We start from the raw sequence: 17,828 nt of genomic DNA, 5'->3' as shown, positions 1-17,828 counted from the left end.
ATAAACATTCATCAAGCAGCCGAACTGCACAGAAAGGCACTGCCGCAATGTGCAAAGTGATATGTTATTGTTGTGGTCTCAATCCAAAGACAGGTTAGATGCAGCTCTCCATACTAGTCTACCATGTGTAAGTGTCTTTATCTGCACACATACAGGTTGTGACGGGTATAAGTGCAAATATTTTTATATATGGTACCTTAATACACTACTGGCCATTAAAATTGCTAAACCACGAAGATGTGCTACAGACGCGAAATTTAACCTACAGGAAGAAGATGCTGTGATATGCAAATGATTAGCTTTTCAGAGCATCCACACAAGGTTGGCGCCGGTGGCGACACCTACAACGTGCTGACATCAGGAAAGTTTCCAACCGATTTCTCATACACAAACAGCAGTTGACCGGCGTTGCCTGGTGAAACGTTGTTGTGATGCCTCGTATAAGGAGGAGAAATGCGTACCATCACGTTTCCGACTTTGATAAAGGTCGGATTGTAGCCTATCGCGATTGCAGTTTATCGTATCGCGACATTGCTACTCGCGTTGGTCGAGATCCAATGACTGTTGGCAGAATATGGAATCGGTGGGTTCAGGAGGGTAATACGAAACGCCGTGCTGGATCCCAACGGCCTCGTATCACTAGCAATCGAGATGACAGGCATCTTATCCGCATGGCTGTAATGGATCGTGCAGCCACGTCTCGATCCCTGAGTCAACAGATGGGGACGTTTGCAATACAACAACCATGTGCACGAACAGTTCGACGACGTTTGCAGCAGCATGGACTATCAGCTCGGAGACCATGGCTGCGGTTACCCTTGATGCTGCATCACAGACAGGAGCGCCTGCGATGGTGTACTCAACGACGAACCTGGGTGCACGAATGGCAAAACGTAATTTTTTCGGATGAATCTAGGTTCTGTTTACAGCATCATGATGGTCGCATCCGTGTTTGGCGACATCGCGGTGTACGCACATTGGAAGCGTGTATTCGTCATCGCCATACTGGCGTATCATCCGGCGTGATGGTATGGGGTCTCGGTCACCTCTTGTTCGCATTGACGGCGCTTTGAACAGTGGACGTTGCATTTCAGATGTGTTACGACCCGTGGCTCTACCCTTCATTCGATCCCTGCGAAACCCCACCTTTCAGCAGCATAATGCGCAACCGCATGTTGCAGGTCCTGTACGGGCCTTTCTGGATACAGAAAATGTTCGACTGCTGCCCTGGCCAGCACATTCTCCAGATCTCTCACCAACTGAAAACGTCTCTTCAAAGGTGACCGAGCAACTGACTCGTCACAGTACGCCAGTCACTACTCTTGATGAACTGTGTATCGTGTTGAAGCTGCATGGACAGCTGTACCTGTACACGCCATCCAAGCTCTGTCTGACTCAATGCCCAGGCGTTTCAAGGCCGTTATTACGGCCAGAGTTGGTTGTTCTGGGTACTGATTTCTCAGGATCTATGCACCCAAATTGCGTGAAAATGTAATCACATGTCAGTTCTAGTATAATATATTTGTCCAATGAATACCCGTTTATCATCTGCATTTCTTCTTGGTGTAGCAATTTTAATGGCCAGTAGTGTATGTACATGCATCGGTGTGTTGATTGTTTTTTCTCTGCATCCAAAGTCTTCGTGCTAATACTTCACATAATTTCCTATCTGATGTTTTCTGCACAGTCGTAACTGCACTAAGTGGACCACTCTCTCAGTACAGAGCAACCATTTTGTGTCCACGGGTCCACGCTTCAGCGCCTGACATGCTGCCCAGGGGAAAATAAACGTTAGTTGTTTGCTCTTGCCATATATACTTGAACGTACTATCCAGTCTAAAAACATCTGATATGTAATCGGTATGATTATTAGTCTGCCAGTGATTTAAGTACTGATGTAATGTTCAGTATACCGTCACAGTCATCAGTAGAAATATCAGCGCTTGGACCCCGTATATTATATTATAGTTAGACCTTTGTCTTCTCCTACAACTTGTGCTTCCAATACTTTCCTGCATAAACAAATTAATTATTAAACTTCCTGGCAGATTAAAACTGTGTGCCAAACTGAGACTCGATCTAGGGATCTTTGCCTTTTTGCGGGCAAGTGCTCTACCAACCTTTTTTTCTGATCTCATTTTGTTCGTCAATGTTCGTTGCATTTGTTCGGGGCGGACGTCCCATAACACCTGTGCAAGTTTGTCGTTAATCCGCTCACTCAGTTTTTTATTTCATGGGGCAGCTAACCCTCTGATCGAACACGCTGAGCTACCGCGCCGCCTTCCGCCATAGCTTCAGTTCTGCCTGTACCTCTCCTCCTACCTTCCAAGCTTCATAGAAGCTCTCTGGAAATTAATTCTTGCTTGTGTCCTATCAACCAATCTATTCTTTTAGTCAGGTTGCACCACAAATTTCGTTTCTCCCCGATTCGAACAGCATATATGGCGGGCGAGGGACGAGCAGTCATATACATTTTGAAAATGGTTACTCTTCAGCAACGGTTAGAAAGCAGTAAATGAATCCAAAGCTGCTAACCAGTTGCAACGAAAGGCGGTTTTATTCAACCCCAGACGGATATAAACCCGTCTTCTTCAGAAAGACATGTAACTAGAATTTCACATTAGAAAAATACCAAATAGTGAAATGATGTGGCCGGCCGGAGTGACCGTGCGGTTCTAGGCGCTACAGTCTGGAACCGAGCGACCGCTACGGTCGCAGGTTCGAATCCTGCCTCGGGCATGGATGTGTAAGATGTCCTTAGGTTAGTTAGGTTCAATTAGTTCTAAGTTCTAGGCGACTTATGACCTCAGGAGATAAGCCGCATAGTGCTCAGAGCCATTTGAACCATTTTTTGAAATGATGTGACGTTTGTCGCATGAAAATATGCTGTAATGCACATCATTGTATACACCTTTAAAACGCTGGCCCCTTCTCAACTACTATCTCTCTTTCACATATTTGACTCTAATAACTGCAACTGCGTTTGTGTACAAGTTGCAGATGACCTTTCGCTTCACCGGCAGAGTTTCAAAGTTTATATACTCGGTCAATACTGTCAACAGCTTTATCTAAATTTGCAGTGTGATAAAGGATGTAAACATAGTAGATGTACACATAAATGTCACAGAATTCTCATCACGGTTCATACTTTATCTCTACATATTCGTAATGTCCGATTTCTACATCTACATGGGTACTCTGCAATTCACACTTAAGTGCCTGGCAGAGGGTTCATCGAATCATTTTAATACTACTTCTCTACCATTCCACTCTCGAATGGCGCGTGGGAAAAAGGAACACCTAAATCTTTCCGTTCGAGTTCTGATTTCTCTTATTTTATTGTGGTGATAATTTCTCCCTACGCCTTTGTTTCAGTGACTGCCACCCCAACTCGCGTATCATATCAGTGACACTCTTACCCCTATTGCGCGATAACACGAAACGATCTGCCCTTCTTTGCACTTTTTCGATGTCCTCCGTCAATCCTACCTGGTAAGGATCCCATACCGCGCAGCAATATTCCAGCAGAGCACGCACAAGTGTAACGTAGGCTGTCTCTTTACTGGGTTTGTCGCATCTTGTAAGTGTTCTGCCAACAAAGCGCGGTCTTTTTTCGCCTTCCCCACAGTATTATCTATGTGTTCTTTCCAATTTAAGTTGGAAATTAGTATCCGTGTGTCACCAGGTTCGTTAAAAATACTGGAAACAAGAAAACCTTGAAACTGCAGCAAACTGTGGAAACGGCGATGTAGTTCGGTTCAGAACGTGCACCACGAGCATTCTTCCAGCACAATACACGTTTTATGTAAATATGAGTAGTTGTCCTTCATCGCTGGTCGATAGGCACGCGTCGAGGATATGCTGACTGGCACTAGTTGGTGAGCATCGCTGGCGGTCGAAGCCCCGAGGACAGCATAGAGGTCGGCCGATAGCTAGAGATAGCAGCCAAAGCTGAATCTGCGACGCAGCGGCCAATTCTCGAACACTTTACAGTCACATAGTTGCTTTCTTATTCTAGTGTTTTCCCCACTCTCCACGGCTAGGCTATTTGTGTTCTTTCTTACCAGAAACTTCCTCCTCTGTACTCTTTTTGACCATAGGAAAATGCTTGGTACTATTATCTGTGTACTGGAGGTAAAAATATATGCTTTTTCAGTGCAGTGCAGTAAAGTGAGAACGGGATAATAACGGGGGGGGGGGGGGGGGGGGGAATCCTAAAAGGTACGGATTTAACCGAGGATCCGAATACGGCGTATCTTCGCATGTGCCTGAACGTGGAGAGAAGCCATAACACGTTGTTGACCGATCACGGATCAGCGCTCAGAAGTGCCGCACGTGACTCTACATTTAAATAGTCGAAACCGCGCTTAAGTACGAGCGATTGCGTGGCGTGTGGAGTTTAGTTTCGCCCAGAGAACTTCTGCTCTGCTTTACTCAACGCAGATGTGTTACATGAACGCACAAACTAATCAGTCCTACTCCTGTTGCGTGGTGATTTCTCGAAACCTCAGACACAACGCGTCAACGCTTTTCCATGCAACACTGACGTATGTTTATGAGTTTCAGAAAAATTACCAGCCAACAATGTACAACTGATTAGTTTCTGCGTTCACTGTAGCACATTTACGTTGAGTGAACCACAGCAGAAGTTCTATGGCCGGCCGCGGTAGTCTCGCGGTTCTAGGCGCGCAGTCCGGAACCGTGCGACTGCTACGGTCGCAGGTTCGAATCCTGCCTCGGGCATGGGTGTGTGTGATGTCCTTAGGTTAGTTAGGTTTAAGTAGTTCTAAGTTCTAGGGGACTTATGACCACAGCAGTTGAGTCCCATAGTGCTCAGAGCCATTTGAACCATTTTGAAGTTCTATGGATGCGCTATGAAAGCTTTTCCTATCACTTCCACAGACTAAAATTGCTGCTGAATGTCGAAGAAATTACCAGGCAGCAGTGTATGACTGAATATTTTTTGCGTTCGCTGTAGCACATCTACTCAAATGTAAAATTATAAAAATTTTAAAAACATTCTTTGAAAATTTTTAAAACTATCAAAATTTTCTATATATTGTCTCAACTGCATTTAACATCAACCTTTTTTTTTCAGAGTGATGATCATCTTCAGATCACATGTGGTACCAGACAAACAAAAAAAAGTTTTGCATCACCTCGGTTCCGAGAGTTCCGGAACCCGTACAGAAGACTGGAATAGAGATCAACATAAACATTATTTCTGCCCTTTTTATTGCTCATGAAAACCACACATTGCATGTTGTACCACCATAAAGTAAGACCTTCAGAAGTGGTGGTCCAGATTGCTCTACGTATCGGTACCTCTAATACTCAGCAGCACGTCCTATTACACTGATGCATGCCTCTATTCGTCGTGGCATATTATCCACAAGCCCATCAAGGCACTGTTGGTCCAGATTGTCTCACTCCTCAACGGCGATTCGGCGTAGATCCCTCAAAGTGGTTGGTGGGTCACGTCGTCCTTAACTGCCCTTTTCAATCTATACCAGGCATGTTTGACAGGGTTCATGTCTGGAGAACATGCTGGCCACTCTAGTCGAGCGATGTATTAATCCTGAACGACTCATTCACAAGATGTGCACGATAGGGGCGCGAATTGTCGTCTATGAAAACGAATGCCTCGCGAATATTACGCCGATATGGTTGCACTATCGGTCGGAGGATGGCATTCACGTATCGCACAGCCGTTACGGCGCCTTACATGACCAACAGCGGCGTCGTCGTCCCACATAATGCCACCCCAGAACACCAGGGAACCTCCACCTTGCTGCCTTCGCTGGACAATGTGTCTAAGGCGTTCAGCCTGACTAGGTTACCTCCAAACACGTCTCCGACGATTGTCTGGTTGAAGGTATATGCGACACTCATCGGTGAAGAGAACGTGATGCCAACCCTGAGCGGTCCATTCGGCATATTGTTGGGCCCATCTGTACCGCGCTGCATGGTGTCGTGGTTGGAAAGATGGACCTCGCCATGGACGTCGGGGGTGAAGTTGCGCATCATCCAGCCTATTGCGCACAGTTTGAGTCGTAACACGTCGTCCTGTGGCTGCACGAAAAGCATTATTCAAGATGGTGGCGTTGCTTTCAGGGTTCCTATGAGCCATAACCCTTAGATAGCTGTCATCCACTGCAGCAGTAGCCCTTGGGCGGCCTGAGCGAGGCATGTCATCGACCGTTTATGTCTCTCTGTATCTCCTCCATGTCCGAACAACATCGCTTTGGTTCACTCCGAGTCGCCTCACCATTGCCTTGTTGAGAGTCCTTAGTGCCACAAAGCAACAATGCGGACGCGATCGAACCGCGGTATTGACCGTCTAGGCGTGGTTGAACTACAAACAACACGAGGCGTGTACATCCATCCTGGTGGAATGACTGGAACTGATGGGCTATCTGACCCCCTCCGTCTAAGAGGCGCTGCTCATGCATGGGTGTTACATCCATGGGCGGGTTTAGTGACATCTCTGAACAGTCAAAGGGACTGTGTCTGTGATACAATATCCACAGTCAATGCCTGTCTTCAGAAGTTCTGGGAAACGGGGTGATGAAAAACTTTTTTTTATGTGTGTATAATTGTACACGCAATGTACAAGACTGTTCCATCAAACATAAAGTTATTTTAAAACTTGAGGTAAAATGTGCGATGTACAGCCACGCAGTCTACGAAGCAATTGAAACAGATAGAGAATTTTGTAAGTTTTAAGAAGTTTTATAGAAAATTTTTGAAATTTTTATAATTTTACGTTTTTTTATCTACTTACGATCGCTCTCTCCTACTCGTACAATGTCAGATATATTCAGCTGGACGTTTACGTTGAGTAAAGCAGAGTAAAAGTTCTCTGAACGCGCTACGAAAGCATTTCCTGTCCCTTCCACAGACCAAAATTGCTGCTCAGCCACTGAGAATTCAGGCCGTGTCTTCTGACTGTGAATGTTACCGAACTGGTCATCTGAAACTGCAGTGTGTATTTTATATTGCCGTCACTGCTGAGAGATGTACGGTATAGCAAATGTTCGTCCACTATAATCAGGAAAAAAATCATTTCTGGCAATAACCGCTGAAAATTAACAGGAAATAGGGGAAAATATCGAACTGTTTATGCCGAGGAAGATAAGTGTTGTAAGTTAATCTTGATAAAGATGGGAAGATAACGAAACGAAAAACAGCAACTTGAAATATGGAAAATATGACTCGATTCAGTTAAGTTAAGATGCTCATTGTGAACCAAAATCGACAGTCTGACAAAAATTTTGTTTGCAATCATTGACAGAAATTACAGAAAGAAATTTTGTACGGAAAGCCGTTAAAATTAATCTTATCGGCTCCTTAACTCTATTATTAAGTACTCGCATTGGTGGACATAAGATGCAGAAAAATATAGATGTTAATATCGCAAGTACATGAAGCTAACGAGTTTTACAAGCGTCATCAATTTCGCTTACTGGACAATAAGGTCGTATTTCTAAAATTAGAACGCTGATAACCCCTACAGGGTTTGGCTGTAGCGCATTTTCTGTACGTTGGTCAAATTTACACATCACCCACGCAGTCAGTTACTCTATAGCGGTAAAGGGAGGCGCTTTTGAAAGATACATCAACTGGACTTCGGACTATAAACACAGCGGCGTGACTGCTGAGTTATCGGCGACTTAGCCAGTGTTTGCTCTACATGTTGCCGAGTATTGCTCTGGCAGTTTTATGTCTGAACTTCTGCTAGGTCCTCGGGATGTTAGCAATCATTGTTTGTCAGGTAATGGGGGTGAGGCTTTGTTAGAGAAGCACCAAAGTTTAACTTCCTGTAAGTACTGTGGTTATTACGCGATGTGGGGGAGATGGTTAAGGAAGGAATCATTCGAAGTCTTGTTCACAGAAACTTCGAGGTATTCTACTGAAGAGTTTCGTGAAATATCATCGAAAAGACGAATCAGGATGGACAGCACGTGACCTGATTATCGCTCTTTCCATACACAATTGCACCACCTCTATCTCTCTTCTCAGCCAGCAACATCTCTTAGGCAAAAACTAGGCACAAATGTTCTGTATTTCTTAGTTACAAATTAGGCAGTAAGTTCAAGTCCAAGGATGTTGCGAAAGTAGGAATATTAATATGGTCTTACTACTAGCCAAACCCTACAAGTACTTCAGTTCGTTTCGTTGACGTTGTTCACTTCCAATAATTTCGTAAAGGTGATAAAAATGATACGCACAAGAGAAGTAGCCGAAATACTACTGTATTTGACCATGAGTCTATCTCCTGTGACGAAATCAGCTGTCATGGGGCAGGCGAAGATATGAAATATGTTACCTGATTACACTAATGTTTTATTTATTTGTATTTTTGTATTAATTGTTTGCATTCTTTTTCTCCATTCTTTACTGATTTTGTTGCCTATTACAGCTCTTAGTTATTCTATTTATTTGCCACAGTGCTATAAATTTCTAAACGCCTAAAAACTCAAAGAGAACGGAACGTTGGTCGTTTGTTCACAAGGGAAAAATTTAGATATTGAATACAGAGTGGTACGTGTTAAACGTGTTCCAATTGGCGTTAAATACACTGAACGCAGAAATCATATCTACCAAATAAACCCCAGCAGGTGTAAGCAGATTTCTTAAAGCATTCTTGAGCGACCATCACGCTCTGAACGGAACCTATACAGGTTATAAATGTAAAGCACTGTGCATAATAAACTAACATAAACACAAAATGAACATGCAGTAAAACATAAGTTGACATTATAAAAGAATGCAATCTATATATACCAGAATACAGAAATATGATCGATACAACGAAAAACAGTTTTTACAGGTCTCGGAATTTTCTGATGTTATATTCGTTCTAGACCATAGGTTACTGATCGGAGATTGTCCTTCAACCCCACCACAGCCGTTTACATGTCTTTACAACGCCTTTTAATTGCGAAACCATCAGTTACTTCTTTGCTAAGACAAAAGAAAATGTTAAAATTCGTCAAGCCATTCTCGGCCTGACAGTTTTCATTTTTCTGATATGTAAATCACATCCGATACCGATGAAATGTGACATCGCTATGAACTTTGCCTATAGCGAGAGACACTGGCTAAGGTGTGCTCACGTTCCCGGGGGCTCTTGCGTTGCATGCTTGTGTCAGCGAACCTGGATATGCTGATAAGAATGTCGTGTAGCGTAGCCCGAGGCCTAGGTTAGATTGAAATGTAGACAGTTTGTTACTTGGCCAAGCTTGTGAGCTGGTGAAGTCAACGAATCTCAACACAAAGATACGACTGCCTTAACTTAATGTCTAGAGTAACCCGAGGTATACATTCTTCGTTGCATTAACATACAGGTATGTCTTACTTCGTATTTTGCTCAAAATTCCGACGACGTGGTTCAATTCTAACCTAACAAACAAAGTAGCAGCTAACTTTATTTGACAACCATAGAAACTTACGTACGAGAATCTCATTGGCTATCTAAATCTGCGTCATGATGCGTCACTCATGATTCGTCGTGTTGACTGCCTATTATTCGTCGCGCGTACCGTTACAAACAGCACGCAACGGAAAAGACACCGAAATGGAACGTGCACTTTCACCGGAATACTAATCCTTCTTTCCCTTCCTGTCGATCGCTGATGCACTTTCCTTGTTCACAGCTTGACAAAAATTGCTTTTTGTGTTATATGTACGAGACGTAGAGCAGATCTTGCAAGTTTGCCCCTGATCACCTGTCCGCGAGATGTCGCTGCAAATAGTCTAGTACGGAATTACAGCTACTTGCAAGCTTTATGTTACGTAGCAGCTGTTCAGGAAACACTCGTTGTTATATCGTTTATTTTAAAACGCGGTACTGTAGTAAAATATTTTTTACATTGTGTTTTCGCTTTTTATATGCTGACCACAGTTTAATTCTATTTGTATTTCATTATGTACCAGGCCCGCCCACTGTATTTTTACAATTTATGACAAACGTAAGTCTGCTTGACGGGTTATACTAAATGTCTTTTATTTCGCTTTCATTTAATTTACGTTTTACTTTTATTCCGTCGACTCAATAACGAATTAACTTTTATTTTGACAATATTACGTCTGGTATGTAATCCAGACCCTCGAAAATGTCTACACAGCCGAAACTGTGAAGCAGTGAAGAATACAAAATAATGGATATTCTAATCCAAGTAAGACCAGCCGGTGCGAAAAATCATTGTGATTTTGAAAAATTCACTTGTCTGTGGGTCTCGTTGCAACTAAAGTACTGTCGCCACAGCTACTTCAGTGTCTCTGCAATATTTTAAATTCTAGTGAGCATTTTCGCGTGACTCTTGATAACGTTCTTGTAGACTATCTGTAATGATTATCAGATGGCTCTGAGCACTACGGGACATAACTTCTGACGTCATCAGTCCCCTATAATTTAGAACTACGCAAACCTAACTAACCTAAGGACATGACACACATCCATGCCCGAGGCAGGATTCGAACCTGCGACCGTAGCGGTCGTGCGGCTCCAGACAGTAGCGCCCAGAACCGCTCGGCCACTACGGCTGGCTGTAATGTTTATCGGAACACGGTTTGGAAACTAGGGTTGTTTAACGAACATGTTCAAATGGTTCAAATGGCTCTGAGCACTATGGGACTTAACTTCTGAGGTCATCAGTCGCCTAGAACTTAGAACTACTTAAATCTAACTAACCTAAGGACATCACACACATCCATGCCCGAGGCAGGATTCGAACCTGCGACCGTAGCAGTCGCGCGGTTCCGGACTGAGCGCCTAGTACCGCTAGACCACCGCGGCCGGCAACGAACATGTTAATAGCTTATGTAAAACGTAGCGTCCTCTCTCATAATTAGCATTTACGAGTGGAAGTTGAAACACGCAACGAGTGATTAGATTCCTATTACTGCACCTCGCGTGTTAACCGGTCAAATAAGCGCGAAAGCGCTAAAGGATCAGCGTGCTGAATGGCCTGTGTACACATCGAATGTAGATTAAGTATGCAGATCTGACGTATGTGTGAACGAGCGATCACATCCCGTTACTGCATACACACTGAGGTGACAAATCATGGGATAGGGTTATGCACATATACAAATGGCGGTAATAGTGCGTACACAAAGTATAAAAAGGCATTTCATTTGTGGAGCCGTCATTAATATTTAAGCGATTCGTGAGAAAGTGTGTCCGACGTCATTATGGCCTCACGACGAGAATTGAAGAGACTTCGAACGCGGACTAGATGTGTGGAACATTGCGTTTCGGAAATTGTTAGGGAACTCAATTCTCCGAGATCTACAGTGTCAAGAGTGTGCCGAGAATACCAGATTTCAGGCATTAACTCTCACCACGAACCACGGAGCGGCCAACGGCCTTCACTTAAAGCCCGAGAGCAGCGGCGTTTGAATAGAGTTGTCAGTGCTAACCGACAAGCAATCCTGGGTGACATAACCGCAGAAATGAATATGGGACGTACGACGAACATGTCCGTTAGGACAGTGCGGCGAAATTTGGCCTTAATGGGCTACACCAGCCGACGACCGACGTCTTGCCTACAGCGAGTCTCATATGGTCTTTGTCACACAGGTTGTATCCTAGACTACTGTAAAACCGTGCACTGGACAAATGAGTCCAGATTTCAGTAAGTAAGAGCTGACGGTAACTTTCGAATGTGTTCCTGACCACACGAACCCATGGAGCCAAGTTGTCAATAAGGCACTGTGCAAGCTAGTGGTGACTCCATAATGACGTGGGCTGTGTTTGCGTGGAATGGACTGAGTCCTACATCTACATTTATACTCCGCAAGCCACCCAACGGTGTGTGGCGGAGGGCACCTTACGTGCCATTGTCATTACCTCCCTTTCCTGTTCCAGTCGCGTATGGTTCGCGGGAAGAACGACTGCCGGAAAGCCTCCGTGCGCGCTCGAATCTCTCTAAACTTACATTCGTGATCTCCTCGGGAGGTATAAGTAGAGGCAAGCAATATATTCGATACCTCGTCCAGAAAAGCACCCTCTCGAAACCTGGACAGCAAGCTACACCGCGATGCAGAGCGCCTCTGTTGCAGAGTCTGCCACTTGAGTTTGCTAAACATCTCCGTAACGCTATCACGCTTACCAAGTAACCCTGTGACGAAACGCGCCGCTCTTCTTTCAATCTTCTCTATCTGTTCCGTCAATCCGATCTGGTACGGATCCCACACTGATGAGCAATACTCAAGTATAGGTCGAACGAGTGTTTTGTAAGCCACCTCCTTTGTTGATGGACTACATTTTCTAAGGACTCTCCCAATGAATCTCAACCTGGCACCCGCCTTACCAACAATTAATTTTATATGATCATTCCATTTCAAATCGATCCGTATGCATACTCCCAGATATTTTAAGAAGTTTTTGTTCCGCTATCATATAATCAAACAATAAAGGATCCTTCTTTCTATGTATTCGCAATACATTACATTTGTCTATGTTAAGGGTCAGTTGCGACTCCCTGCACCAAGTGCCTATCCGCTGCAGATATTACTGCATTTCGGTGCAATTTTCTAATGCTGCAATTTCTCTGTATACTACAGCATCATCCGCGAAAAGCCGCATGGAACTTCCGACACTATCTACTAGGTCATTTATATATATTGTGAAAAGCATTGGTCCCGTAACACTCCCCTGTGGCACGCCAGAGGTTACTTTAACGTCTGTATACGTCTCTCCATTGAGAACAAAATGCTGTATTCTGTTTGCTAAAAATTCTTCAATCCAGTCACACAGCTGGTCTGATATTCCGTAGCCTCTTACTTTGTTTATCAGGCGACAGTGCGGAACTGTATCGAACGCCTTCCGGAAGTCCTCTGGTACAAGTGCACCGATCATTGACTGAAAATGGATATGTTCCGCTACTTGGAGACCATTTGCAGCCATTCATGTTTCCAAACAGAGATGGAATTTTTATAGATGACATTGCGTCACGTCACCGGGCCACAATTGCTCACAATTGGTTTGAAGAACATTCCGGACATTTCGAGAGAATGATTTAGCCACCCAGATTGCCCGATATGAATCCCATCCAACATTAGTGGGTCATGGTAGACAGGACATTTCGTGTACAAAATCCTCCACAGGCAATAATTTCGCAATTATGGACGGCTATAGAGGCAGCGTGGCTCAATATTTCTGCACGAGACTTCAGACGATTCGGTGAGTCTATGATGCACTATGCCGGGAAGAAGTAGGTCCGAGACAATATTAGGAGGTATCCCAAGACTTTTTGTCGCCTCAGTGTGTACATGGCTTGCAAACTAGCCCAGGGTGACCGCACACTTACTGGCCACAAGTAGTACAGTTCACTGTACGACTCTTAAACAAGAAACAGTATGTACATTGTACGAGTGTGTGTGTGTCGGGCACGGATCCAAGAAACTGGGGCGGGGAGTCCTCCCAACAAAAAGAATCATATTTACATATTAACTTTCCGGGCATAAAGTAGTATGAAAACTATGAGTCTAGGAAACGTGAATAATTGTAGTTGCTTGCATGAAGGCTAATCCATGTGACTCTCGTTAAGTATCACTTTTAATTCTACCATTGTGGGCAAGAAGTGATTTGCAAGAACTGAAAAACCTACATCATTTTTTTCACAGCATCTATTACCTGCTTCCAGGGATGTGGAGTATAACATCGTCAGTTGCCTCACACCTGGTTCTTCCACACGAAGCATTTTCTGCGATCTCCGAAATATCGAATTTTCTTGTAGTTGAACTGCAGTTATTAGAACAGTGGTGGTGTTTAACAACTTATAATGACGTGGTTCCTCCTGTTGCAGCTACCTTTGTCTGTTTGCATGTATTTGAAGTCAAAAAATATCTAGTCATTTTTAGCGAAGAGTCTGCCGATCGAAGATTCTTCCAGTGTTTCTCGCAATCCATGTAATGTTTGAGATCTGCAGCACCACGATGACACACAGAAACAGCATAGTTACATAACTTACATTTTGCTAAACGATCATTTTCTGTGCCACTAAAGCAAGCGAATTTGCTTTGAAACTCTTTTTAAAACCCTGATTTCCGTTTCAGCAAAAGCAAAGAAAATCGAGTACGCAACGATTATAGCACTTTATATGTGTCAGGGGGCAGCAACATAAGAAATGTCAATTTCCACCCTTAATTTTTAAAATCGATAGTCAGAAAATATTTTAACCGGTACGGAAGTGTTTGAAAATATTCTTGGAAATTTTTGAGGCTCAGAAACGGCTGGTCTAGCCATCACCGCCTACAGAGAACATTGCCGCCAGAAATAAAAACAGAAAGACTAACTTCTAACACGTAAGCGGAAACGACTGAAAGAAACAATATTCCCATCGTTTACTGTGACCAGTGTTCACAATCGTAATGATATCATGGTCAGTACCCACCATAAGTACACACTACGATTTTAATACTGTGTTGTTATAGGTGTTCGACTTGGTGGCTATTATAGTTCTTAAATCAATTGCATGTCATAGGTATTTCCCAAATTTTCGGATGTATGCTTTGCAAATGCTGTAGTTCTCTGAATGACAATTTCATTAAAATTTTGCTAAAACGATGTACTAAGAGCTGATGCAAACAAATTATGGTTATATGAAAACATTTTATAAATTTTATTGTAATTAAACAGTTTGTTATTATTATATCGAACAATGACAGTGTCTTGCAAGAAAGATTTAAGATGAACAACAACAACTGAAAAACAAGCGTAATACAATGTAGTCGAATCAAATTGGGTGATATTCAGGGATTTAGGTTAGGAAATGAGATACTTAAAGTACGTAGATAAGTTTTTTCTATTTGATCAGCAAAATAATTGATGATGGGTGAGTTAGAGAGAATATAAAATGTAGGTTGGCAATTGTAAGGAAACCGTTCCTGAAGCAGAGAAATTTGCTAACATCGAATATAGATTTAAGTGTTAGGAACTCTTTTCTGAAAGTATTTTTATGGAGCGTAGCCGTGTATGGAAGTGAAACATGGACGATAAACAATTTAGACAAGAAGAGAAGAGAAGCTTTTGAAATGTGCTGCTACATAAGAATGTTGAAGATTAAGTGGGTAGATAATGTAACTAATGAGGAGGTACTGAACAGAATTGGGGAGAAAAGAAGCTTGTGGCACAACCTGAAGGAGGTTTGGTTGCTAGGACACATTCTGAAACATCAAGCAATCACCAATTTAGTACTGGAGGGAAGTGTGGGGGGTAAAAGTCGTAGAGGAAGAGGAAGAGATGAATACAGCACGCAGATCCAGAAGGATGTAAGTTGCAGTAGTTATTCGGAGTGAAGAAGCGTGCACAGGTTATAGCAGCATGGAGAGCCGCATCAAACCAGTCTTCGGACTAAAGACCACAACATTATATCAAACATTTCATACTGTTGTTGATGCTGTTATTGTTGTGGTCTTCAATCCGAAGAGTGGTTTGATGCAATTCTCCTAATTAGTCTATACTGTGCAATGCCCTTGATCTCGGAATAACTACTGCATCCTACATCCTTCTGAATCAGCTTTCTGTATTCACGCTCATCTCATCCTATACAATTTTTACAGCCCACTCCAACATGCACCTCTGCCCATTGCCAAATTAACTATTCGTCAATGCCTTATGGTGTGTGCTATCAACAGATCGCTTCTCTCAAGTCAATTTTTACCATAAATTTCTTTTTCGCTCAGTTCCGTTCTGTACGTCCTCACTAACTGTTCGCTCTATCCATATAATTTTCAGTATTCTCCGGCAGCTACTTATTTGAAAAGCTATTATCTTCTTGTCTGATCTTTATTTGTTTTATTGTTATTATTACAGTAGTTCAGTAGTAGGCATGTCTAGCACGTTAAAAGAGGGCGTGGCAGCAAGTTTTGTTTAGGGGAGAAGACTAGAATAAGTAACGAAGTGTGATCTCCGCAAGACCGAGCCTACCTCGTGTGTGTAGATGTGTGAGTGAAAGACAGAGAGAGAGATAGATAGATAGATAGAGAGAGAGAGAGACGGCATATACGAAATTATGAAATGTTAAATATGTTAATTTAATAATTATAAGATAATTAAGGTATATGTGATGCTACACATATGCTGCATGTGTAGCCTATCAAGTAAATCTAGCTGACTGCTAAGCATTTAATGAAAGGCATGAAACTGAGCTGTCAAAATGGTTCAAATGGTTCTGAGCACTATGGGACTTAACATCTATGGTCATCAGTCCCCTAGAACTTAGAACTACTTAAACCTAACTAACCTAAGGACAGCACACAACACCCAGCCATCACGAGGCAGAGAAAATCCCTGACCCCGCCGGGAATCGAACCCGGGAACCCGCGCGTGGGAAGCGAGAACGCTACCGCACGACCACGAGATGCGGGCACTGAGCTGTCCTTATGTCCTATATTAACACTGTTTTGGTTAATAACTATCATCACAGTATAAAAGATCATACATTATTGACGTGCCATTTCACATCGTCTCAGTAAGACAATGTTATTAGTACGACCCGTGAGAACTGCTGAACTCCAAAACCACAAAGAATAAATGGGTCAAGCTCAAGAGTAGATGTGTCTGATGTGAAAGCACAATTATATCTGATCTAGCTAATTGTAACCAGCTAATGATCAGCCTCATCAACGACTTGCGGATGCTGCGCACAACACGTAAAGCTGACGGCTTGCTCTGCAACTGTAATAGATCAGAAGATGTTCGAAAGTTGAAGAAAACCTGTAATCATTTTAAGGTCAAATGCGACAGTAGACTGCTATAAAAAATATTAGAATGCTGGGGGTTTCCGCTCAGACGCCATGAAATATAACTAAAATAACTGGCTCTCACTGCTCGTTCTACAGTACACGCAATGCTAGAGCACACCGCGCGCGATATGGAAAGTTTGTGCTTTGTCGCGGATTGTGGAGGCAGCGAGTAGGCGCCGTCGCTGACCCTTATTCACGCGCGTCAAATGGCCCCGCTCAGCGGAGGCTAAGGCAGAGTCAGATGGGAAACTCACCCAGAGCGGAGAAGACGACGATGAGCGTCAGCGCGCGTCGCATGGCTGCGGCCGAGTTGTGTCTGTGGCTGTGAAACTGTCTGGGCGGGGCGGCGGTTGGCGGGCGACTGCCCAATACCACGACTGCCACTGTGCGCACAGACTGAGCCGCTGCGCGCTCGCTTCGCCCGACAAGTCGGCCCTCCCACCGTACAACAACACACGTCATGCAGGCCAGCGGCCACACTCCGCTCCCGCTCCCTAACCATGTGGTAATCCATTAAAAGCCACCATCCGGCCCACTCCCGGCGTGATTGACGACAAACCGACTACCACGTTCCAGCTAGGTTAACGGGTTCCGACAAATAAAAGAGTTTTCTGCGTCAGTCGTTCATTTGACCACTACGCTTTTCCATGGTTCGCACCAATGTAGAACTGTTTATTTACATAGTTGGTGTTGGTGATGAGATGGACGTCATTTAGTAGCAGACCAAGAGCACTGCAAGTTACGTTGCTTCTTTAGCTAATGCTAAAATTATTTACTTAGAAAACAATTTCAGATAGTGAATTGAACTTACAGGGACGACAGAGTCGTAAAAAGTCTGCGTACTGCTGCCTGTTGCATAATTGTGCTCTCCACTGTATACTGTACACTGACGCTTCAAAGATGTTGTACATGTTACTGGATATATAAAGAACTAAATGGTTTATACATAAATATCTCTTCATTAAAAAAATATATATGAATGGGCTGCACCAGAATATGGACATGCGCACAAAATCAGTTATTGCATTAGGTAGCTTCATATACATAAATATGTTCTTCTCGTATTTTTG

At 43.3% G+C, this 17,828-nt stretch overlaps 1 protein-coding gene across 4 annotated transcripts in view; it reads right to left on the bottom strand.

Annotated features, from left to right (window-relative positions):
- LOC124595675 (microsomal triacylglycerol transfer protein) overlaps nucleotides 1–17,140 on the bottom strand; it is a 202,154-nt gene extending 185,014 nt beyond the window's left edge. Inside the window, exon 1 of one of the 4 annotated variants that reach the window (XM_047134532.1) lies at nucleotides 17,013–17,140. In XM_047134532.1, the coding sequence (XP_046990488.1) occupies nucleotides 17,013–17,055 (43 nt within the window). In that variant the 5' untranslated portion in view covers nucleotides 17,056–17,140. The remainder of the gene's footprint in view (nucleotides 1–17,012) is intronic. The other 3 variants (XM_047134530.1, XM_047134531.1, XM_047134533.1) reach the window with 3 other exon arrangements.
- Nucleotides 17,141–17,828: the final 688 nt, after the last annotated feature.

The sequence above is a fragment of the Schistocerca americana genome, chromosome 2, assembly GCF_021461395.2.
Source record: "Schistocerca americana isolate TAMUIC-IGC-003095 chromosome 2, iqSchAmer2.1, whole genome shotgun sequence".
NCBI lineage: Eukaryota > Metazoa > Arthropoda > Insecta > Orthoptera > Acrididae > Schistocerca > Schistocerca americana.
The sequence above is the reverse complement of the archived record's forward strand: the minus strand, read 5'-3'. Positions and strand labels throughout refer to the sequence as shown.